A 25,360-nucleotide genomic window follows, 5' to 3' on the forward strand; every position below is an offset into this window, starting at 1 on the left:
GAGACGAGGAGATTCCCGAGCACGAGACGAAGCCGCCGATTGAAAACGCCGCAACCGGTCCGGATTGCGCGCAACCCGAAGAACTCAAACGGAATTTACTACTAGCAATTCGCTTAACACTACACTATAAGAAAATTCTGCTTCTCTAATGTAATTCTTAAGAATATAAAGTGAATCTGATTTAATACGTTACCAAATAAAGTTCGTTACATTTTTAGTGTCACGGTACGGTCGGCTCGGAAGATATTTCGGACGACTGGCATCACAGACTAAAACTTATGCGCTGCGCTTTCCTGAGCTCGTGAGGATCATTTGCAACTGGATCGGGACTAGGAATGTAGCGGCGTTGTTTAATCAGTTGGAAGTGAACGAGGCGTAGCAGAAAAAAAATACATTCTTATTGAACACGCGTGCTTGTTCTTTCCAAATATAAAAAAAATCACACAATTTCTATGGGAAATAAATGTAACTTATAATCTCAACATAATCACTTTATTTTGTCCATGCGCACTTTTATTTATGCTGATTTTGCACACCAGCACTATACATTTATTTCACCGAAGCGCCTTCTTCCGGCAGATTATCCTCGTCCTGGAAGTGTACCTTATCTACAGTAGTGGTGTAAATCCATCAGCGCGGGTAGGATGTGAAAGGCGAAAAATACTTTTGGGAAGCCGAAGGAAGTCGCTCATCCTAGCTGTAGCAGTGATTCATTCCGCAGACTGCGGGCCGTTTAATCCTAATCCTACTTCTTCATATTCGCCGACTGTTCTCGCTACTTTGCGGTGGTTGATCACTCGAGTTGCTTTGATTGTTGCAGGAGTATCAAAAATGTTCATAATAGCTGCAGCGAGACTCTGCACCTGAAGCTTGTTTTGCGAGATCTGATGGTTCGGGTCAACTGTCATCAGCTGACTAGCCGCGGTCACTGCCAGCCGAAAAACACAAAGCTCGTCGTAAGCCAGGTGACGGCGTTCATTGGCGAAATTGAACCGGATGTTGCTGGACAAGAGGAAATCTCCGGCGCGCTCCTTATGCAAGCAGACCGTGGCCATAAAAAAAAATCAGAAGTTTTTCGTAGTATCCGGAAACATCAGCCAGCAGAAACGCTGAAAACTTCTACAGGAGCAAGAGATCCTGTCGTACGTGCTTGTTGGCTTCTTCCTGCTGGCCATATAACCACTTTAAGATTTCCACTTCTCGTTGGTCCGCCCTTTCGGTTTCGCGAGGAACAGGGCAACTGCCCCAGAAGGGCCCCATGCCCTCAGAAGGCGGAAAGCGCAAAGCGGGATCGGGTGCAGTGCCGGTTATATCACTAGTGCTGTACGTGGATTGTGCAAGGTAATGTACTACTGGCAAAGTACGGACCGACGGCCGCGGCGGCATGCTGACGTGTAAAGGCATTAACCAGCAACTTAGACGTGCTTGCCTGGGTCGTGTGCAGACTGCTTCTGATCCAGATCCGCCGTCCTCGCCAACGATCCTCTGCTGAAGAAACAATTAAACAATTAATATATACCGAAACACGCTCCAGAACATCGCAGGCAAAACAGGTCCGGATTATTACCTTAACTGGCCGGCTGGAGGCTCTCACGATCCAGTTTCCGCCCCGAAACACCGAAAAATTTCGGTTTATTTACCTTTTTGGACTGCTCGAAACAATGAAAATAAACATTTCAACAGTGTGGCCAGATTCATGGAAAACTGCTAGAACGAATTTTGTATGGCAACTCTGACTGCATGAATGTAAATTTTCATTCGAGCACGATCTGAACACGATGAGCACGATGAGCGCGATCTGGCGCGATTTGGCGCGATGAGCGAAAAACGACCGCGATGTAGGTACGATGAGCAAAGATGGAAGAATTTAACGCGATTTGGTGCGATTTCAACGAAATCGCGGAGTGTCATCCCCCTCGATCCATTCACAATAATTTGCTTAAAATTGGGTACTAAAGCCCTTTGTCAATTTTTATGTACAACGGTAAAAAAACACGATTAAAAACCATTTCTGATCACTTTTTTTTCATTTTTATGCAAAAAAAAATTATGACAAGACAACATTTTTTCGATGGATCAACTATGGTTCCCTTGGAACGAGCTGTCAAGTAGGAGTTTTTCTGTCAAGAAGGACCGCGAGGTTAATTTTTCAAAATTGATTCAAAAATCTATTTTAAACTCTTTGTGGTCGTACAAAGGGTCATTGTACTCAGAAAAATAAGCTTTATCGCTGCAAACAATAATATCAGCAATCTAAGCTTCATTTTAGGACCCAATTGTTTCAGTTACACTTTTTTAGTTTAGTTGGAAAACCTCACAAGAATTTGAATAAAACTAAAAATTGTTCCATTCTCGCAAAATTTAGCAAAAAGCAAGCATTTTAAGCTGAATTAGGTCCCAAAAAATTAAGCTTAAGTTTGTGATATTATTGTTTACAATGCACAGTGTTCGGAATTGCAAAATCAAGTGGAATAAATTGTTAACTTCTTTATCTGACGTCCTAGCCAAGAGGGAGTTGCTGTACTTGATAAGGGCTATCTTTTGAAGTTATTGACATACAGGGTGACGACCTTCTACGGTATCAACCAAAATCTAACTTTGTTAGGTGATGTTTTTGAGCTTCGGCGTCTTTGGCAAAGTTGTAGAGGAGCATTTTGTTTTCAAAAATTGTCAAAAAAGCACTTTTTTGGTGATAACTCAAAAGGTTAGCTTTTTAGCGGCCTACTATGTTCTGAAGAGTTGTTTATAACATAAAATCACACACTTTTGCTAAAGACAGCAAAATGTTTTGAGCCTTTATTGAGGAGTTATAACTATTTTAAAATGAATCAAATTGAAAACAAGGTGATAATCGGTAAAATAAAGGGTAAATTGGGTCCTAAAATGAAGCTTAGATTGCTGATTTTATTGTTTACAGCGATAAAGCCACGGATAAAGCTTATTTTTCTGAGTACAATGACTCTTTTTATGACCACAAAGAGTTTAAAATGGATTTTTAAATCAATTTTGAAAAATTAACCTCGCGGTCCTTCTTGACAGAAAAGCTCCTACTTGACAGCTCGTTCCAAGAGGACCATAGTTGATCCATCGAAAAAATGTTGTCTTGTCAAAAAAAAAATTTTGCAATAGAATGAAAAAAAGTGATCAGAAATGGTTTTTAATCGTGTTTTTTACCGTTGTACACTCAAACCCCGTTGGTTTGACACCAACTGTTGTCAAACGAACGGGGTCACTTTTTAGTTTGACACCCTTCTTACACGGAGTTCACACACACTACTAAACGTTTGTTTTGATAGTGTGCGTGAGCGCCGTGTAAAAAGTGACAGTTCATCACTTTTTAGTTTGACTTTGACCAACCAACGGGGTACAAACTAAAAAAGTGTCAAACGAAAAAGTGACCAACCACCGGGGGTTGAGTGTACATAAAAATTGACATAGGAGGGCTTTTGTTAATTTGATTTGGTTAACCGCGGTGGATTTTCTTGAAATAATTCGAACTGTCAAAAATCCACCAAAGCATCTACCACATTGATCGCACAAAAATCTGTGGTAGAAAAGTATCCACCGGTAGATGCTTTGGTGGATTTTTGACAGTTCGAATTATTTCAAGAAAATCCACCGCGGTTAACCAAATCAAATTAACAAAAGCCCTAGGGCTTTAGTACCCAATTGATTGATGTTTATGGAAAATACAATGTTTATGAAGAAAAACACGACAAACTTTCTTAAATGACCAAATTTTGAAGATAATAATTAATTTCAATGAAGATCTTAAGTTGATAAAAACCCGTCAAGTGGGTCCTAAAATGAAGCTTAGATTGCTGATATTATTGTTTAGAGCGATAAAGCTTATTTTTCTGAGTACAAAGACCCTTTGTACGAACACAAAGAGTTTAAAATGGATTTTTAAATCAATTTTGAAAAATTATCCTCGCGGTCCTTCTTGACAGAAAAGTTCCTACTTGACAGCTCGTTCCAAGGGAACCATAGTTGATCCATCGAAAAAATGTTGTCTTTTCAATATATTTGTTTTGCATTAAAATGAAAATCAGAAATGGTTTTTAAACGTGTTTTTTACCGTTGTACATAAAAATCGATATAGGGCTTTAGTACCCAATTTCAAATTGAGATATCTTAAAATAGACACCGTACTTTATTTTGCCATTCCGGACACTGTGCAATGATAAAGCTTATTTTTCTGAGTAAAATTATCCTTTGTAAGACTGCAAAGGATTTAAAATAGGTTTTTAAACCAATTTTGAAAAAAATACTTCGCGGCCCTTCTTGACAAAAAAGGTCCTACTCGACAGTTCGTTCCAAGATGACCACAGTTGATCCATCAAATAAATGTTGTCTTGTCAATTAATTTGTTTGCATTAAAATGAAAAAAAGTGATCAGAAATCTCGTCAGAAATGTTTAAATCGTGTTTTTTACCGTTGTACATAAAAATTTATGTAGAGCTTTAGGATCCAATTCTTGACTTTTTTTTGATAAGGTCCTATAAACAAATGTAAACATTGAGTGTATCCCTTTCATACCTTATGTCAAAGTTCATCGGAGTAAGCGGGATACACTCAATGTTTACATTTGTTTATAGGACCTTATCAAAAAAAGTCAAGAATTGATTCGATTTGACGCAATCGTGAGTAAACCCATCACCGAACTGAGTAATTCCGAACAACCGTGCACCGACACGTCAAACTGACAAATCGACGCTCTCCGCCAGCACCTGTCAAAAACTGCTGTAAAACTGCAATAATTACACATCAACAGATCTGGCCGTCGTCGCCGTCGCTAGTGTCAACTCTTCGTTCCAAACAGCTCCCTTCGCTCTCTCCCAAAAATTGTCCCGCGACAGGTTCGTCCAACAGTTCGTGTGTGGTTCCGTCGCGAGTGAAAGTGGCCACATCGCCCAACTTCCGTGGAGCAGCGATTCCCGGTGCAATCCGTCGGTTTAAAAGGTAACAGTTTGTTTGCTGTTTTCTCCAGAAGGATTGCGCTGCCACGCTGGAACCGAGTTGGACGACGACTCCTAACTTTTAAAACTCTCTTCTTTTTCACTTTCTTTACCTTTTCGGTCTGCGGCGGCTGCTGGGGCCTTGACGCGATTGGGACACGACTCCAAAAAACCTACACACACGCACAGAATACTGGGTGAAAGAGGGCAGAAGAGTGAGGAGGAGTATTTCGTGACGAAAGGGAAAGGCCGGACAGACGGAGAGTCTCGGAACGATGAACATACCGAACCAGTATCTGGAAAAGACGGAGGATGTCGCGGACCAGGTGAGTGAATGAACCCCCCGGGAGATTAAAGGTCAAGAAGGGTTGGCCGCAGTGGGCCAACAAAAACAGCAAAATATCGCGAAACATCTTGTGCAGTGTGGACAAAACACGGATTTGAAAAGGGCAGTGCTGCCAAAAATTTTATTTAGTGATTTTTTGAAGAATTTCAAATGGTGAAAGTGTTGAAAGATTAGATGAAAAGTACACCACGATATATCTAAAACTTTTGATTCGATTTGAATTGTTATAGAATCTTTTTTTTTTTTTGTAAAATGCTCAATAAAAATTACTTCAAAATTTTTAATTTACTAGTAATTTTTTGAAAGACATTTATTATGTACATTAAAAAATTTCAGGCTTGTTTTTTTTTCTAATTTCGGAATTATTCCTAGTTTTTTGAATATATTTTTTTGGGGTGCTTTTTTACATATTGCAAAAATTTATCATTTTTCGCAAAAAAATAAATAAAAATGACTTGAAAATTGCGCTTTCTTTGCCTACAGCTTTGCCAAAGACACCAAAGAGATACGAAAATCTCTTCTCAAGATACAGATTTTCAATTACCCTCATTTAATTTTTGTATGAGTTTTTGGCAGTGTTGCCAATTTTACGAATGAAAACATAATTTTTGTAAAACATGGAAAAATAAAAAAAAAATGACATAATTTATAGATGTAAAATTAAAATTGCAATCAGATAGTACTTTACAAAACCTCTTCTTTTGTTGTGTAATTATTTTTACGGAGACTGCATTTTAGTCCTTTGGCCCTTTCGTCAATATCTAAATAGCAAATTTTCTGATATTTTCGAAAAAAGTATTTTCAAGGATTTTACAGGGAAAAATTACCTAAACAGCAAACCATAAATTTTCAGTGAATATTTCACGAAAATAATACACAATATAAATAAATATGTTTTTTTTTTCGATTGCAAATTTAATTTTACAGGTAAATAAAAGCGAAAAAATATTTTTTCAACTTTTATTCCATGTTTTTTTTTAAATCAAGAATATTTCGAAAAATTAGCACCACCAAATATTTTTTTACTAAATCTATGACATTTTTATATAAAAAAAATAACAAAAAAAGATTTTCCAAAGATCTTACGTTATCTTACGCAATACTTTTTTTTTGTGTGAAAAATTGAATTAAAAAAATGGGTAATTTTTCTTAGCGTGTAACTATTTTTTCTGATAAGTTCTAAGCAATACCTATGACTTTGACGAAGACACCAAATCGATCAGAAAATTTTCTCTCAAGATACAGATTTTTGAATATTTTAAAAGCATTTTTGCTATGGACAGCTGCCTAAATTGTATGGAAACTTGTATGGACAAACTAATGATGCAAAATAACTTCTTTGGTCGTAGAAAAGGTACATCCAAATAAAAAAAATAACAAAGATGAAATTTCCAAAACAATAACTCATTTCAAGAGGATTTCTCTAACTAAAAAAATCTACATCTCTCCAAAATTCCAGTTCGTTCGAAATTTTCAATATATCTAAAAATAAGGTATTTTGTGAAAATTAGTCAAAAAAAAATATGCTCAAATTTCCAAAAAAAGGTGGTATTTTATGAAAATTTAAACAGTTTATATCAGTATTGCAAGATCATAAAACATTATTGCTTACCGTAAACCGGGGTGACTTTGATAGGATTTCAATTTGTTTTTGGAATATTTTCCAAGAGGTAAGGTTTTTCTCAAGATTATTATTTTTAAAACATGTATTGGGGTAGGCCACACAAAGTCCATGCACTATTTTGGAAAAAAGTTTTTTCAATTATGTTTAGAAAAATAGTTACATTAAAAATGTTCATTTTAAATTCCGGGGTGACTTTGATAGTCATAGTTTTTCTCGTTAAAATCATATGTAAGATGTTCAAACTTTACTTGTACGTTAAATGTACTATCACTAAAGTAGCTGATATAGTTTTTAAGAAAAAAAAAACAATGTTTAATATTTAGTTAACTAAGTTTATAAGCTTTTTAACAAAATACATATAAATTTTAGGTAAAATTGTTAAAATGTCGGAATTTTGCCTGAAATTTGTTAAAACTAGTTTTGTTTATAAAATTACCGATATATATTGCATTTTATACTGAATTAGAAGCACAGAATCACAAGTTTTCACATTTGACATGAAATTTGTTCAACTGGAATTGCCTATAAATTTGGAGATCTTTTTTAATTGTGTTTCAAAAACACATATTATTTATTATTTACAAACGTATTTAACCTTCTCCTAGTGGAAAATTGTCCAAATAATCCAAAAATGCATTCTGTTTTCCGATTAAAAATCATGTTCATTGAGAAAATTATGACACTTTGAGAAGTTTAAAATAATGGCTTTCATCAACATTTTCTCAATTATAGTTAACTAACTTTTCAAAAATTTCAAAATTTTATGAAAAGTTCTTTTTGAGGTACTTTGAACACGTCTCTACCACGGTCAGTATGATTCTAAACCATTCCGTACGTATTTTAATTGTACTCTTCATTGTGCGGAAAAATCGCAAACCTATCAAAGTCACCCCGTTTTACGGTACCAAAAAGGTCTTAGAAATACCTAAAATTGCAATATTTATCAAATCACAGTTCCATAAGGCCTTTTGTAAACTCTTGTAATCCCTCTTAGAACAAATTCAAAAATTAAAGAGCCCACATATAAAGGATTTGAAAAAAAGGGAAAAAAACACAAAAAAAAAACAAAAATTATTATAATAAAAAAGAACTCGTAGATTCTAAAATTCTGTAATTTCAAAATTCTAGAATAAAAAATCTTAAATTCTTAAATACTTAAATTCTTAAATTCTAAAATTCTAAAATTTTTAAATTCTTAAATTTTTAAATTCTTAAATTCTTAAATTTTTAAATTCTTAAATTCTTAAATTCTTAAATTCTTAAATTCTAAAATTCTAAAATTCTAAAATTCTAAAATTCTAAAATTCTTAAATTCTTGGATTCTTGAATTCTTAAATTCTTAAATTCTTAAATTCTTAAATTCTTAAATTCTTAAATTATTAAATTCTTTAATTCTTTAATTCTTTAATTCTTTAATTCTTTAATTCTTTAATTCTTTAATTCTTTAATTCTTTAATTCTTTAATTCTTTAATTCTTTAATTATTTAATTCTTTAATTCTTTAATTCTTTAATTCTTTAATTCTTTAATTCTTTAATTCTTTAATTCTTTAATTCTTTAATTCTTTAATTCTTTAATTCTTTAATTCTTTAATTCTTTAATTCTTTAATTCTTTAATTCTTTAATTCTTTAATTCTTTAATTCTTTAATTCTTTAATTCTTTAATTCTTTAATTCTTTAATTCTTTAATTCTTTAATTCTTTAATTCTTTAATTATTTAATTCTTTAATTCTTTAATTCTTTAATTCTTTAATTCTTTAATTCTTTAATTCTTTAATTCTTTAATTCTTTAATTCTTTAATTCTTTAATTCTTTAATTCTTTAATTCTTTAATTCTTTAATTCTTTAATTCTTTAATTCTTTAATTCTTTAATTCTTTAATTCTTTAATTCTTTAATTCTTTAATTCTTTAATTCTTTAATTCTTTAATTCTTTAATTCTTTAATTCTTTAATTCTTTAATTCTTTAATTCTTAAATTCTTAAATTCTTAAATTCTTAAATTCTTAAATTCTTAAATTCTTAAATTCTTAAATTCTTAAATTATTAAATTCTTAAATTCTTAAATTCTTAAATTCTTAAATTCTAAAATTCTAAAATTCTAAAATTCTAAAATTCTTAAATTCTTGGATTCTTGAATTCTTAAATTCTTAAATTCTTAAATTCTTAAATTCTTAAATTCTTAAATTATTAAATTCTTTAATTCTTTAATTCTTTAATTCTTTAATTCTTTAATTCTTTAATTCTTTAATTCTTTAATTCTTTAATTCTTTAATTCTTTAATTCTTTAATTCTTTAATTCTTTAATTCTTTAATTCTTTAATTCTTTAATTCTTTAATTCTTTAATTCTTTAATTCTTTAATTCTTTAATTCTTTAATTCTTTAATTCTTTAATTCTTTAATTCTTTAATTCTTTAATTCTTTAATTCTTTAATTCTTTAATTCTTTAATTCTTTAATTCTTTAATTCTTTAATTCTTTAATTATTTAATTCTTTAATTCTTTAATTCTTTAATTCTTTAATTCTTTAATTCTTTAATTCTTTAATTCTTTAATTCTTTAATTCTTTAATTCTTTAATTCTTTAATTCTTTAATTCTTTAATTCTTTAATTCTTTAATTCTTTAATTCTTTAATTCTTTAATTCTTTAATTCTTTAATTCTTTAATTCTTTAATTCTTTAATTCTTTAATTCTTTAATTCTTTAATTCTTTAATTCTTTAATTCTTTAATTCTTTAATTCTTTAATTCTTTAATTCTTTAATTCTTAAATTCTTAAATTCTTAAATTCTTAAATTCTTAAATTCTTAAATTCTTAAATTCTTAAATTATTAAATTCTTAAATTCTTAAATTCTTAAATTCTAAAATTCTAAAATTCTTAAATTCTTCAATTCTTCAATTTCTTAAATTCTCAAAATTCTTAAATTCTTAAATTCTTGAATTCTAAAATTCTTTTATTTTTTTATTCTTTTATTCTTTTCTCCTGTTATTCTTTTATTCTTTTATTCTTTTATTCTTGAATTCCTGAATTCTAAAATTTTTAAATTCTTGAATTCTAAAATTCTTCCACTTGAAAAATTTTAAATTTTTTAAAATTTTAGATTTTAGATTTTTTTTTAATTAAAATTTATAAATTCTCAAATTTAAAAATGCCGCCGAAAAATCAGAAATTTTTCAAATAAATATTACAATTTTGATTAAGATTTTTAGATTTTTTTTTGAATGAAGAAATTTTAATTTTTGAATTTTGGAATTTATGGATTTTAAAATTTTGGATTCTATTAATTTTTAAGTTTAGGCTTGTTGAATCTTCAAAAGTATTTTAAATAGTTTTTAGTTTCTGGTATGTTTGTTTGTGTTTCCAAATTAGAAATTTTCTGATTTTTTTTGAATTTAAAAATTCTTAGATTTCTGAGTTTAACATTTCGACCATTAAAAAAATCCTTCCTTTTAATATTAAGATTTTGCGGTTTAATATTCGGATTTATAAGGAATTTCAGAATTCTCTAAATTATTGATTCGTTTGTAATTTTCAGTCGTATGTAAATAAGCAAATCCAGATTATTAGTTTTTTATTTCGCATCCTTTTCAGCTGCGTATCACACCACATTTTTACTGAAAGTTTTACTGAATTTTCATCTACTGAAATTTCAGTAAACGATTCAGTAATTGAGATTTTTACTGAAATTTTGTAATTTTGACAGCTAGTTTAATTAAAATTTCAGAAAACTGGTTTTCAAAACAACTGTAATTTCAGCAAAAGAATCGTCAAATTATTTTGCCGAATATTCAGCAATCAACGAATCCCCTCTTCGGTAAACTTTACGCAGTAGGCCTGGCCGCTTCAAGGTTTGTGATGTTTCGATGCATCGTTTATCAATAATGGTGCACTGCAATTGTTAATTATGACAAGAATAATGCAACGAGTCGTTTCAAAAGTTATCATTAGATTGATTTGTTGTTTTGATTAGATTAGATTGGGTTAATAAGATTAAATTGAGGTTTGATTAGAAAATTATATAATAAATCACTTTGAGAATTTACTCAAAAAAAAAAAAACATAAATTTAAAGTTACTTTCAAGTATTTAATTTTGAAGGAAAACTAAGTTAATTTTTTTGAAATAATTTTTATTTCTTTTCCAGAAGATTTTAATTAAAAATAAAATGGCAACACTGCCGTTCACACGCATAAAGTAACCTTTGCTTCTCTCAGTTCGCACACGTTTTATTTTATTTTTTTTGTTCCTTTCTTCTTTTTGTTTCCTCAAATTACGGCAACGAAACACGTAATCAAAAAATCATCTCGCGCTTATCACCACCTTCGAGTAGTAAACATTTAGTTTGGGGTAATTTGACAATTTGTTGACAAAAATTGAATCATTTGTTGTTTGAAATTGCAAATTTGTTGCAAAAAAAATATTTAAATTTTTTACAAACTTTTTTGATACTTTACCCTTTTTTCCTGAAATCTCTTCAAAACTGATTTGCATACTAAACCCTTAACCACACGTCAAGGCCAGGTGAATAAATTTACAACTGATTAGAGGCAAATCGAACAGAAACGCTTTTTTTCTTGCCATCGTCATCGATTAGAAGCGCCAACTCATTGACTGAGAGCCCATTGATAAGGGAACTTGAAATCGCGTTGTTTGACGAAATTTGACCTTAACAACAGTTGTATGTGTCGTCGTTGTCGTCTGTTTATCTATGTGTAGTATCTGCTGGGGCTCGTGTTGAGTAACGAACGTAAAATCAACAAACATCAAAAACTTCGCACAGAAACCGGATTTCGCTAGGCGTTGAACCACTTTCTGGACAAGTTTTGATATTTGGCTGGGCAGTGTTGCCAGAAATTTTGACCTACTTTTTTTAAAAAGTGTAAATTTATTTTCGGAATTGTTTCATAAATTATTCAATTATAAAAATTCTTGCAAAAAAAATTTCGACAAAAAAAATAAAAGTGTCTACCCCCTTGGTCGGCCAGACCTACCCTCATCAGTTTACCGCAGAATCTTAAACCAAATTCTTCTCCCATTTTTCCAGGTGATCCGCAAGGGTAAGCACGTCCTGCCACACGTCGCCCGGCTCTGCCTGATCGCGACCTTCCTCGAGGATGGCATCCGGATGTGGGTCCAGTGGAACGAGCAGCGCGAGTACATGGACATGAGCTGGGGCTGCGGCAAGTTCCTGGCGACGGTGTTCGTGCTGGTCAATCTGGTCGGCCAAATTGGGGGCTGCGTGATGGTGCTGGCCCGGCTAAAGGTGTCGATCGCGTGCGGGATACTGTTCTTCATCGTGGTGTTGCAGGTGAGTTTTCTTTTGTAGATACTGTGTGATATTTTTCTAAATTCTGTTGGTTTGTAAATTTATGTAATAATTTATCATTTAGAGTTCGAAAAGTATTTCTACAGAAAAAAAAAACAAATTTTTCATATATTTTATTTAAAAAAAAATTTATTTGAAAAAAAATAAAATATGTAAAAATCGTAAGATATCTTAACTAATCAAAATTTTATTTTTTAAACTCTCAAAATATTAAATAATTTATCAATTATTCAACAAATTCTTGAATTCTATACTTGAATTGATACTTTAATCCAAATAAAACCTTTGTTCTTAAATTTTTGAGTAATTTCATTATTTGATTATTTTAATTACTTTTTTCTGAACTCTTTAAATAACTGTCTAAGTTTCAAAAGAAATAAAAAAAACGTTACTTAATCCACCCTTAGGTGGTTGGTGCCTTCCTCACATTCGTTGGAAAGGTCATTTAATTACCTATCCGAAGATAGGTCGCATGATTACGGTGCTCAAAATACCGTTATTATGAAAAAAAAAAAATGCAATCCAAAATTTTGGTGTCTATCGATTCCTTACACCATAACGCACCTCTGAGCAAAAAATGAAAACATTCGCTGATGTAGTTTTCGAGATACAGCCCTTTTAAGATGTTACATCCGATTTTCAATAAAAAAAACCAAAACAATCTATACAATTTCGGTATTTCAAAGAATATGCATTTCGAGATAATGATGAATTTTGCTTCATATGACTGTCAAGTATCTCTGGGCAAAGTTTCAGTAGTTTTGTTAATGTAGTTCTCGAGATACAGCCATTTTAAAATGTTATTTCCGACTTTTTCTAAAAAAATCTACTTAATCGGCGTTAAAAGTCGGAAATAGCATCTTAATACGGCTGTATCTCAAAAACAACATCAGCAAACTTTCTGAAACTTGGCCTAAACATACTTGACAGTCATATAAAGCGAAATCAATCATTATCTTGAAATGCATATTCTTTGAAATGCTGAAATTGTATTGATTTTATAGATTTTCATAGAAAAAGTCGGAAATAAATTTTTGAAATGGCTGTATCTCGCGAACTACATCAGCAAACCTTGTGAAACTTTGCCGGCGATGTGTGCTTATAACTTTTGATAGGGTTGTCAGATCTTCAAAGTATTGGTCGCGTTGGAAACGAAACGAAGTTGACTTTATAGCTGTCGGCCACCATTTCTAGTACCAACCACTAGTGTCTTCCTTTTTATCTACAAGGACTTCGCCGCCCTGGGCTCCTAAGTGCATGAAAGTATGGCACGGAGCGACGGCGCCGAATACCCATAATTACACAAAGAATTTTAGAGCGCCCGCCGCGGGATTCGAACCATCGACCTCTGGATTGTGAGTCCAGTGCGCGGTCCGATTGATCCACACGGGCGGGACAGGTTGGAAAGGTCTTTTAAATACCTTTCTATAAATGTATAACATGACGGGGTTTCTTACAAAAACCACCCTTTTTACAATCTTCCGGACTTTTGTTAAAATCGTTTTTTTAGCATAACTTTTGAAGTACTTAACTAAACTTTATAATTTTCAATAGCGACTTATGGGACCCCAAGACGGATCGAATGACGCCAAAACGAACAAAATCGGTTCAGCCAATGTCAAGATAATCGAGTGACAATTTTTTGATCAACATCCCACCACACACACAGACATTTGTTCAGAATTTGATTCTGAGTCGATAGGTATACATGAAGGTGGGTCTAAGAGGTCTAATTGAGAAGTTCAGTTTTCGAGTGATTTTATAGCCTTTCCTCTGTAAGGTGAGGAAGGCAAAAATTATCCTAATCCTACAATTTTAAAAATCAACCATTTTTAAATTTCGCTGCTCTACTAAACAATGTTTGCTGGGTCACCACTTAAAAATTGTATTTCTTGGTCAACCAAGTTTCGACCATAGCGATTTTGTGATTAAAATTAAATTAAACTTTTTTTTTCCTGAATCCCTTCAACTTTGCCCAAGACTGGCGGCAATAAAAAAGTTGTGCTCAAGATAGAGATTTTCGAATGCAGTCCAGACTCGATTATCCGAAGGCCTGTAAAAAATTTCACTTCAGATAATCGAATCACGAAAAAAAAAAATCATTTTCTAATTTTTGATTGTAGAGCTTAAATATGACCCCTAAACTACGCTAAAGTGATTTAAAATTTTAAAATTCAAGATGGCGGCTAATATGGCTGTGATGAAATATCGAAAAAAGATTTTTAGTATTTAATAGGCAATCAACTAATCAAATTTGACGAAAATGGGGTCGTAGAACTCGAATTTGATGTTTGAAACAAGAAAAAGAAAAACGAAAAAAAAGTTTTTTATTCCTGATAGGGGAAAGTGGGGCAAGTGTAACAAGCTAAGAAAATGCTCGTTATAACCCATTAAAAACGTTTAAAAATCTGTTGGATTTATTGGAATCATCTTATTCCAGGTCTTGACTGAGACTTTGATAGAACAAGTTTAAAAAAAAAAAATCTGTTTTTTAATGTAAAAAAATGATTTTAATTTTTTTGATTTTTCGTACGTTCTACTCAACTAGTGGGGCAAGACGAACAACCCGTTGGGGCAAGAGGAACAATGCATGAAAAAACATGCTAATTTACTAACAATTGAACTATTATCACTTAGATACATCAGATTAGGATATATTTGAAACGTTTCTTCAATTTTTAGATTAAAAAATAATATTTTACAAAAAAAATTTACCGTTTTTACGAAAAAAAATATTACTTAGATGATAAATAGTAAATTTTCATGATATTATTATATAGTGTATGGACAATTTTTTAAACAATTGATTATCAGTTTTTAAGAACTTTTATGTATTTTTTCACAATAAAATATGTTGCTGCAGCAATTCGTATTTTTTTCCATACTAAAAATCCATATGGTACACTTGCCCCACCTAAACAAGATTTTTTAAAAACTCTCTACAAAAATAATTAAAAAATAAATCATACTTTATAATACGTGCAAGTCATTGGTAAGGACACTACTGATCTAGGAAAAATAGCATTTTGATAAAATGAGCCTTAAAACGACCCCTAACCCGCATAAAATTATATGATGATTTGCACTGTTAAAATCATGCAGTTACAATAGATATTATAATATCTATGGTAAGTTTATTGTTGACTTTTTCGAACTTTATTGGAATGCCGATAGAGCTACCTTAAAATTCATCGTTACAGCAAATATTATGGTTCTGTTATTGGAAATCTCATAATGCATTTTGTCCGGACATCTTCAGTTGACGCTCAGGCGAGGAACATCCTGGAAGGAGCGTCACTGACTACGTCCGTAGTCCTGTTAGATCATTCTTGATCAGGACAGTATAGCTCTGGTTCCTTGCAAGTGTCCTATTTTCTTACCTCCACGTTGGCTTGGTTTTCATGATGACCTAGCTGGTGGCCTGTGGAAACGGATCGTAAACCTTTGACCAGCGAGGGTCAGAGTCGAGACGGCTAGAAGAAAGGGGCGCGTCAATGTGGGAAAGGGAAGTTATTTGTGATTGTAGACGGTATTGTTTTGATTCGCAGTATGTTGAGTCAACTGCTGTGGATGTACCTGAGCATCGCAGAACGGGGTTTCTCTTCTTTCCATTTCAGCTAACAACTATCTTCTGTTTATTTTGTTTCACTGATTTTCTAAAACGGCTTCTGTTTACTATCCTCCATTTGATTTCGATTTTACTTATTTGATTCTCTTATTTCTCAACGCTTTTCCACTCTATTTTACCAATTGATTCTGCTGTAACAAACTGTCTGCTTTCCCTTAATTTGGCAGCGATGTCAATTTTGTTTATCATGTGCCTTTTCTTTATTTATCTATTTGAATAATTTCTCATCTTCCCTGTAAATTGCCCTCAATACAATCTAAGCTTGTTTGTTACCTCTATTTATTAACTATTGTTAATTTCTTTATCTACTTCATAAATTACTATCTTTCTTTTACTATTGATTCTTTACATAGTATATTTCCTTCACTGTCCATTGTTTTGAAACTTCACCTTTTTCTTAAGCAAGTGAGGTTCGAGCCCTTACTCAATTTATGGAATGATTAAAGGATTAACACAAATATTACTATTGTACTTTTGGTAAACTTTTATAACATGCTTAGGACCAAAAATTGTAACAAAACACCGCGACAAAAGAAATAGCAACAGATAAACACGACTCAACAATAGGGAAGATTTCAGGAGAAAACAATACACAGTAAATAACAATTAGTTTTTGAATTCAAACTAAAAATTAAACAGTTTTTTGCTTTACTGAAAATTGATAGGCACACTTTAAATGGTTAGGCGCTTATACTTACATCAAACCCTACGTAATGTACCACCCCCGGCCGAGTTAAAATGCGTAACCGGAAAAGAAGGTGTGCATGCCTGGCACGAACACTCAAAGCGTGTTCTAGCGTGTTGCTCGTACTGACTCAGAGCAAGGGTAAGATGTAGGTGTAAGGGCAGTGCGTGTTCGTCGGGAACCTGGTGCATAAGATCGGTCGAGGCCCGTTCTTACACTGAAAATTGCGAATTGCGAATTGTATTCTAATTTTTGGTTTTTTGTTATTTAAAAATTATTTAAAGATTTTTCAAAAACAAGCGTCTGTAAAAAAAACTTTTTCTTAGAGTTTTAATGTTTTTAAATTTCGGTATTTTTAATCTCTAAATTCTTATTTACATTTCTTTAATTCAAAATATTCCTTTTTAGGTTTTTTTTTCAAATAAGTTAAGTTTCGATTTATTCAAAATAAAACAAGCAAATTTCAAAACTTTAATTTTTAATTTTGGAATGTTCGGTTAATGTTTTTTTATTTGGAACTTCTTTTAACATATTTTTTGCAATTTTGATTTCAAATAAGGGCCTCGTGTTTTTTTAAATAAGCAAAAAAAAAGCAGTTTATTTTATTTAAAATAATACGAGGCTCCTGTTTAAAGAAACGAAAATTTAAAACATTAATAACTGTTTTTTTTTTAATTAAGAGAAATTTAAAATTAAATAAATCACCAAAAATAATAAAGTTTAACTCAAAAATGTTAGACATGATTGAAAAAAAAATAAAGTAAAAAAAAATCTTAAGAGGTTTTGAGGTTCAAGCTTTACCCGTTTGAAGAAATTACAACACAAAAGCAGTATTTTTTATTAATGAAAATATTATAAAAAAAAAATAAGAGACCAAATTTAGAAAATTTATTTATCGCAAAATTCTAAAAATCATTAATTTTTTTTTGTTATTTAAGCTTTTTTTTCAATTTATAATTAAATTAAATAGCAAAAATCAAAATTTAATCGCTTAAAATTTGAAAAAAATTAATTCAATAAAATATTTTAAAAAAGTCTAAAGTATATTTTCACAGCAACCTATGGGTCATGGTTTTCCTATGCAAATTGGACATTTAAAAAAAATAATGTAGAGATTCACTGTCAGGGTGACCACTCAAAACCCATTTTAAAATTCCCGACTTTTCCAAAACCTCAAAAAATATGTATTCTTATCTGAAAAAAGATATCAAATCAAAAACTCTTTATAAACAGTCAATATAAATCATTAGACTTTTATTAAAAAAAAAAAAACTTGAATTTCAATAATAAATTCCTAAAAACTTCACTTCAAAAATGGAACCATCATTTTGATTCAGGGTAAAAACATGAAAAATCAGTCTTTGAAAAATAACCGAAAGCTTAACAATACCTATTATTTCAATGTTTATTTTAAAAAAAGGCTCTTTTTCATATTGTCTTTGTTGTTGTTAAAATATAGATGTTACAATTTGTTTGATAAACATAGTCATATATTAATAACAATCTGTTGATTCAATAAAATCACCACCACCGTAATCATTCAATATTTATAAGAATTTTCAATGTCTTAGGTCTTAAATAGCTTTTTCATTCTCATATAGATTGAAATAGTGAAAGGAACCAGAAATTCAAAGTTAGATGCTGAAGGCGAATTGAGTGAACTTAATTTCAAAGGTGTACAAAATATTCCAAAAATATTCAAGAGTTAGAACATATTTTTCAAACAAGGATGCTTGGGAATCCCGACTCTTCCCGACTTTCGAACAAAAAATCACAAATTGGGCCCTAAAATTACGTTTAGATTATTATTGTTCACAACGATAATGCTTATTTTTCTGAGTACAATTACCCTTTGTACGACCAACAAGAATTTAGAATGGATTTTTAAATCATTTTTTAAAAATTAACCTCGCGTTCCTTCTTGACAGAAAAGGTCCTACTTGACAGCTCGTTCCAAGGGGACCATAGTTGATCCATCGATAAAAGGTTGTGTTGTCAACTTTTGTTTGCATTAAAATGAAAAAAAAAGTGATTAGAAATGATTTTTAATCGTGTTTCTCACCGTTGTACATAAAAATTTACATGCAGCTTTAGCACCCTATTCCCGACTTTTTTGCCGATTTTCGTGTATTTTGGCGAATTCCCGAATTTCCCGACTTGAGTGGCCACCCTGGAATGGATTTTAAAAAGATTAACGTCCCTGTTTTGAAAAATAATCAAATCTAAAAAAAACATATTTCTTTTGCCGAATAAAAGTTAAATTTGAAAAATTAAACAGACCAATAACTCAAACGTTTGAAGGTCAAAAATATACGACATGAAAATCAAGATATAAAACTAAAATAATCTTAATACATTTTAAATGTTTAAAAAAATTAAAGTTAAGGCATGTTTTTGAAAAAATCTAAACATGACATTTTTTCCGGAAAGGACGACGCTTTTTTTTTGAAAAATCAAAATTTTTAACAGTTTCAAATTGATAAACCCAAATAGTTTTCTTTAAAAAAAATCCTATTCACTTCGCTATGCTAAGAGACGGTGATTTTAGCTGGATTTCGCCATGTTAAGTGATGATTGTCTAAGCCCAAGTTACCTAGAAATTGATAATTGGGAATAGAACAAAATTCCACCTGAACCAGATTCTCGCCATCCATTGCCGGTCGCTCCCATCTCCACCACGCACCAGGGACAAGGAAAGGGATTCGGAAGACGGGAAGTGTTGATGCTCCACTTTTTTTAAGTGGATAAGGGAAAATCTCCACGGTATCCCCAAATTCTGAAATTTAAAGATTTGGAGAAGTCTGATTTTTTCCTTTTATTTTTAAATTTAATGTAAATTTTTTCATGTTATTTTTTATATTTTTTTCATTAATATTATAATTGTTTATAACTCTTTGTGTCCTTTAAAATGTTCAAAAAAATGATTCTTTTAAGTTTAACAATTAAAATTTACTCTCTCCCTTCCCCCAGACCATCGCCTACTCCATCCTGTGGGACATCCAGTTCCTGCTGCGCAACCTGGCCCTCATCGGCGCCCTCCTTCTCGTCCTCGCAGAGTCCCGCGGCGAAGCGCGCAGCCTCTTCGCCGGCGTCCCCTCCCTCGGCGAGAACAAACCCAAGAACTTTATGCAGCTGGCCGGTCGCATCCTGCTCGCCTTCATGTTCATCACCCTGATCCGGTTCGAGCTGAGCTTCCTCCAGATCCTGCAGGACATCCTGGGGTCCATCTTGATGGTGCTCGTTACGGTCGGCTACAAGACGAAGCTGTCGGCGCTGATTTTGGTGGCGCTGCTGACGGTGCTGAACCTGTACCACAACGCCTGGTGGACCATTCCGGCGTACAAGCCGCTGCGTGACTTTTTGAAGTACGACTTCTTCCAGACGCTGTCGGTGATCGGGGGGCTGCTGATGATCGTGTCGCTGGGGCCGGGCGGGGTGTCGATGGATGAGCACAAGAAGAAGTGGTAAAGGGGGACACTTTAACAACTTTTGTTTTTTTTTTTTTTTTATGACGGAGGAATAGTTTTTTACCTTTATTTTCTACCTTCTTGTGACGTGACGGCGTGGGGCGGCCTCAAAGGATTCGCCACCGGTCGATTCAGACGAAAAAAAAAACGAACATTCACTTAGGGAAGAAGAAGAAAAACTTAGAATTTAAACCCGGACTCACCAGCAAACCAGAAACACACAAGTTCACACACTATCAAATAGGCAGAAAAAAAAAGAAGAAGAGGAAGGAATGTGATAATGGTTCAAGCTCACACATACAAGCGCGTAGAAGACACACTCCCAAGCAGCAAACAAACACACTTCCAGACGAATTTCCTAATATATATATATTTGTTTCGTTTTCCTTATTTTTTCGCTGTTAAATTAGAATTTACAAAAAAAAACAATTCGTCAAGAAATGCATGTTAAAAAACAGAAGAAGCTACAAAATTCGGACGCAGCAAAAAAATTAAATATTGTTATCAAAACAGGTGAATCAAGATTAAGTAACACAGAGACAGACACAAGCAAAACAAAACAACAACAAAAGAAGGAAAAGCATGTTAAACTTAATAAAAATAACCCAGAAACTGATTAGATTTTTAACTAAATAATTTGCATTTTCTTTTTCTTCGATTACTTTCTGAAAAAATAAATAATTGTGGATGTTTGTGCCAAACGAGCGTGGTTGGGAAAAAAACTTACTTTTTGTGTAACTGTGAAGAATAATTAAAAAAAGGGTGGGAAAAAAGAAACGGAAAATCCATTATTGCAAGCAACAACAAAAATATACATTATATTTACTAAAGACACGAAAGTTTGGTTGGTTTTTCTTTGAAATTCTTGGCGGGGGAAGCGAAAATAACATTTTTAGGATTTACTTGATTTGGTAAGTATTATCCGCGCACCACCAAACCGAAGCGCAACACTTCTGTTGCGCGAAAAAATCTGTTGCGCCGAACAAGAATGTAGTGGTTTGTCGTTAGCGTGTACACCTGCCTGTGGCGCAACAGCTTTGACACGTTGCGCTCGTAGTTTGATTTTTGTCTGCTTTCACAATATTAAATTTTAATACAGTACTTGTTCGGTAACTGGGCTGAGACCGTAGCCGTAGTCACCGAATGCTGCTCGCTAACTGACCACATTTCAATTGGATGTATGGGCTTAAAGATATAAGCTAATTACATTGCTCATAACTGAAAACATAATATTTTTTCAGCGTAGTATAGTAACCTGGAAAGTAAATTAGCTTATATCTGTAAGACCATACATGCAATTGAAATGTGGTCAAAGACAAACTGATGGGAAATTGGACGAGCTTTCCGGTAAAAATATTTTCGAGAATGAAAAATCAAGTCTGTCATATAGAAATTGCCAAAAACCACTTAAAAAAACTATTTTTTCAACATTTTTATTTTTAAAACCGCTGTAACTTCACAAGGATTGGACTTAGAAAAATGGTCAATATGGAGACTTTTATGTAAAATTGTCTAGAAAATCGACTCTCGTGCTCGGTTTTTGAAAATTTTGATGTTTAGAGTACTTTTGAAAAAAAAAACAGTTTCAGTAAATGATTTTTGTATTTTTTTAGGTGAGTTGCTCCATCCTGCATTTTTCGTGAGTCTTTTTGTAACATCTTAGGCTATTTTCACAAAAAATTTGACCAAAAAAAATCGTGGGCTCACCTTCAAATTTGACTTTTAAACTTATAAAATAAAAAAAATCTCATGAAAGTGGCTTGTTTTTTTCTTTCAGTGTATTTTTTTCGGAAAGCCAAATTTACATGCTTTTCATTTGACCCACACATATTTTCCACACCAATTTGATGTGAAAATCATTGGAAATCAGCTGATCGTTAGCGAAAAACTTTTCATCCTTTTTTCCAATGATGTTCACTTTAGATTCAAATGAATTTCACGTAGATTTGCCCCATTCAACATTTCCTTTGATTTTGACGTGGAAAACACGTTAGATTGAAATGTTTTGGTTTTTCAATGTGGTTGGCGAAAATTTCTTCATAAGTAAGATGGCTGCGAACGGTGATGGAGCAAAAATTGCTGTTTGGGTTTAAAAATTGTTTAAACGCGGGTTTTGCGTAAATATTTAGAGAATTCGACGCCAACATTTCAAAAAGCATCATGTACAAACCATGCGTTTTGAGAAAAACGCATTTGAATGTTTAGCATCCATTTTCAATTCCCATTTTAATATAAAAGCAAAATAAGATGTTCTAATAATAACAAACGATGAAAAACGTTGCTTTTATTGATACTTGATCATCCAAATTCAATAAAACATTATTTCCGTAATTTTATTTGAGAAAAACAAACATAACTTCTTTTGAAATCACCAACGTCTATATCACCCTGCTGTCATTGAGGGGGACGCTTTGTTATGATTCGTTTTTCTTCGCCGAATGTACATGGCGCTTTGTTCATGTTGCTTTTTTTTCGTCACGAGGTTCATGTAGTCTTTTGTTTGACAGGTTGACAGGGCTATATAAACAGGGACTGCTGATGGCAGAGATTTTGTTTATGTTACTTTATTTAAAATCATGATTAAACAGACTTTACTGAAGTAACTTTTGCTCATTTTTGGTGGAGAGGTAGCTTATTAGGAGTACTTTCAGAATATGCAATAACTCAGAAAGTGTCAAAATGTACATGATGCCTTTTGAAATGTTACCGTCGAATTATTGTATTATTCAAATAAAAAAGGGCTTAACGCGGGTTATTTCTAGGTAAGTAAAATCAAGAGAAAAGTGTTGCTTCTAAAAGTTAATACAGTGTTTTCTATTATTTATTTATTTTTTCAGATAAATAGATTACGGCCAGTTTTTGTGATCGAAATCCGGAGTTTTGTTGCCAACGATTTGCAAAACTCCTCAATCCTATGTGCAGCTGAGCGGCTTCATCACCTAAACTCTAGCCGAGCGGCGCTTCTCGAGTATCAACATGGACATCAATTGCGGTGGATTCAACGCGGACACAGAATCTGGTCCCTATTCTTTGACTGTTTTGTGTTAGAGAAGAAATATTTATGCTTTTAAGTGATTTAATTTTGATTTTTGTAATGCAAAAATTAGGAAAAAATAAAGATATATTTATAACGGAAACTGTGCAATTAATCAATTAAAATTGAAAAAAATCCACCCGTTTTACCCACCTGAATACCAATAGAAAACCATTTGATTGACACAACAAAATCATTTAACATTCATGTGAAAAACATCACAAATTCATGTGCGACATCATGTGAAGTTAACGTGTTTTGCATTTGACTTTACCGTGTCCCGCGATGAATATTTTCGAAGTGATTTGCACATGACATTCACATGTAAAGTCGTATGGGGCAGATTCACGTGTGAAACATGTGACTTTCTTTCAGTGTAATGTATTCTGCTAACACGCTCAACCAAACCACAACAAACCATATATTTTTAAAACTTTTGAAATTTTTAAAACTTTTAAAATTAAAAAAAAAATAAAATCTTTCATATTTTTTTAAATTTAAAAATCTCTTTTTTTTTAACTTCAAACATATAGGGGAAGGTGGGGCAAGAGGAACAATCGCTCGTACGGCCGTAATTTTTACAATTTTGATTATTTCCAGTATGAGAAATTGTTGCTAGCAATGCAATTAACTGATTCTACTACCCCATAACCGCCAAAACGACGTAAACGCCACGGGGCATAAGATTTAATGAAGTTTTTTTTTTCAAAACCTTTGTTTTCTTATAATATTCGGAAAGTACAAAATAAGGCTTAGGGCATCTCCACCGCAGAGATCTAATTGCGTGGCAAACCTATCGGTTGGATCCCCAGTTTTAGCTTTGCTCTGTAGCTAATACACGTTTCCGCACCGCTGGGAGCTAATTTGGCTACTGAATCAAGCCCACCGCGGGGATCTAATTTATTCATTTTCCAATTTTAGCCGTTTTGTTGACCAAAATCAATGAAACTATGTTCTAGTATGATAGAACATGCTTCCAATTGCATTATATGTCCTAATTGTTTGCTTACATCTATAAAATATCATTTTCAAATTTTCAAAAGAGTTCATCCGATTTGCTCCCGACATGTTTGCACCCCAACATTCGCACCGCGGGTAGCAAAGCTAAAGCTAAATTAGCCTTCGAGTTCATTCAGCGAAGAAAAAGTTCATCGGGGATCCGTCGAGTAGCCAAGATAGGTGCTCGAGAAGTCCCCGAGCTGCCGGTGGCTAATTTTTTCAGCGATTTTTAGAATTATTTGTATTCGTTTTGGTTGAAGATGCATTTATTTTGATTATCAAATTTTAATAAATATTAAAGAAATGAGTTATTTGGTTCAAAACGACTTTATTAAATTGAAAAATTGTGGAATTTATATTTATTTTTAAAATAAAAAATAATCAGCCACCTATGTTTAATATAAGCAAACCATCACAAAAAATTTAAACATGAATGTTCAAAATTTATAAAATAACTTAACCGATTTGAACATTTTTAAATTATTTATTAAAATTTAGGGAGTAAAATAAAAATACGAATACATATTTTATTATTATTTTTTTTCATTTGATTTAAAAATATTTTGAATAGTAGTACCGTAAAGGCTGATACGCAGATTGGAAGGAACGCAAAACTCCATATAAAAAATGGTCAGGGAAAGGGCAACGAAAAGATTTTTCTTAAGAGGTACGCAACTAAAAAGTAACAAAAACGAAAAGTGGCGTTTGACGTTTCTTCGCACGGTGCTTGTTTGCAATATGAATCGAAGAATTGGAATTTTCCTTTTTGAATGCGACTGAAAATCACAAACGTATTGATAATCTTGTATACGATATAATAATATTGAAAATCCCCGCCGAATCTCAAAATGCAGAATTTTGAAATTAAAAGGACAGATCTCGATTAAATTTTCAAAAGGCCCTATCTGCATAGGAAACCCATGAGGGATAGGTTGTTTTGAAAATTTAATCTAGAGATATAGTTTTATGGTCGAAATGGAGTAAAAAAAGAAGTTGTCTTTATAGCTGTCGGCAGACATGTCGGCCACTATTGCTAGTACCAACCAGCAACCTCTGGATTGTGAGTCCAGTGCGCTGTCCAATTGATCCACACGGACGGGATCGAAATGAAGTAAACCAGAGTGAAAAAAAACTTGACAATTATCATACAAATATCTATTTTCTGACTGAAAAACTCAATAAAAAAAAATCTTAAATTTGGAAATTCAAAATTAAAAATATGCAGAATTGAATAATAATTTTAATATTAAAGTATTTATAAATTCAAGAGCTCAACAATTTATAAAAAAAACAGAA

General features: G+C 32.3%; 1 protein-coding gene across 1 annotated transcript; it reads left to right on the top strand.

Moving 5' to 3' along the window:
* Positions 1–4,797: 4,797 nt before the first annotated feature.
* LOC120420181 (surfeit locus protein 4 homolog) lies at positions 4,798–20,650 on the top strand. The gene is made up of 4 exons (XM_039583156.2): positions 4,798–4,962; positions 5,148–5,284; positions 11,970–12,233; positions 19,535–20,650. Exons 2-4 carry the CDS (start codon positions 5,234–5,236, stop codon positions 20,030–20,032), a joined length of 813 nt encoding a protein of 270 aa, XP_039439090.1. The 5' UTR covers positions 4,798–4,962; positions 5,148–5,233; the 3' UTR covers positions 20,033–20,650.
* The last annotated feature ends 4,710 nt before the right edge of the window (positions 20,651–25,360 follow it).

Source organism: Culex pipiens, chromosome 1 (genome assembly GCF_016801865.2).
Source record: "Culex pipiens pallens isolate TS chromosome 1, TS_CPP_V2, whole genome shotgun sequence".
Classification (NCBI taxonomy): Eukaryota; Metazoa; Arthropoda; class Insecta; order Diptera; family Culicidae; genus Culex; species Culex pipiens.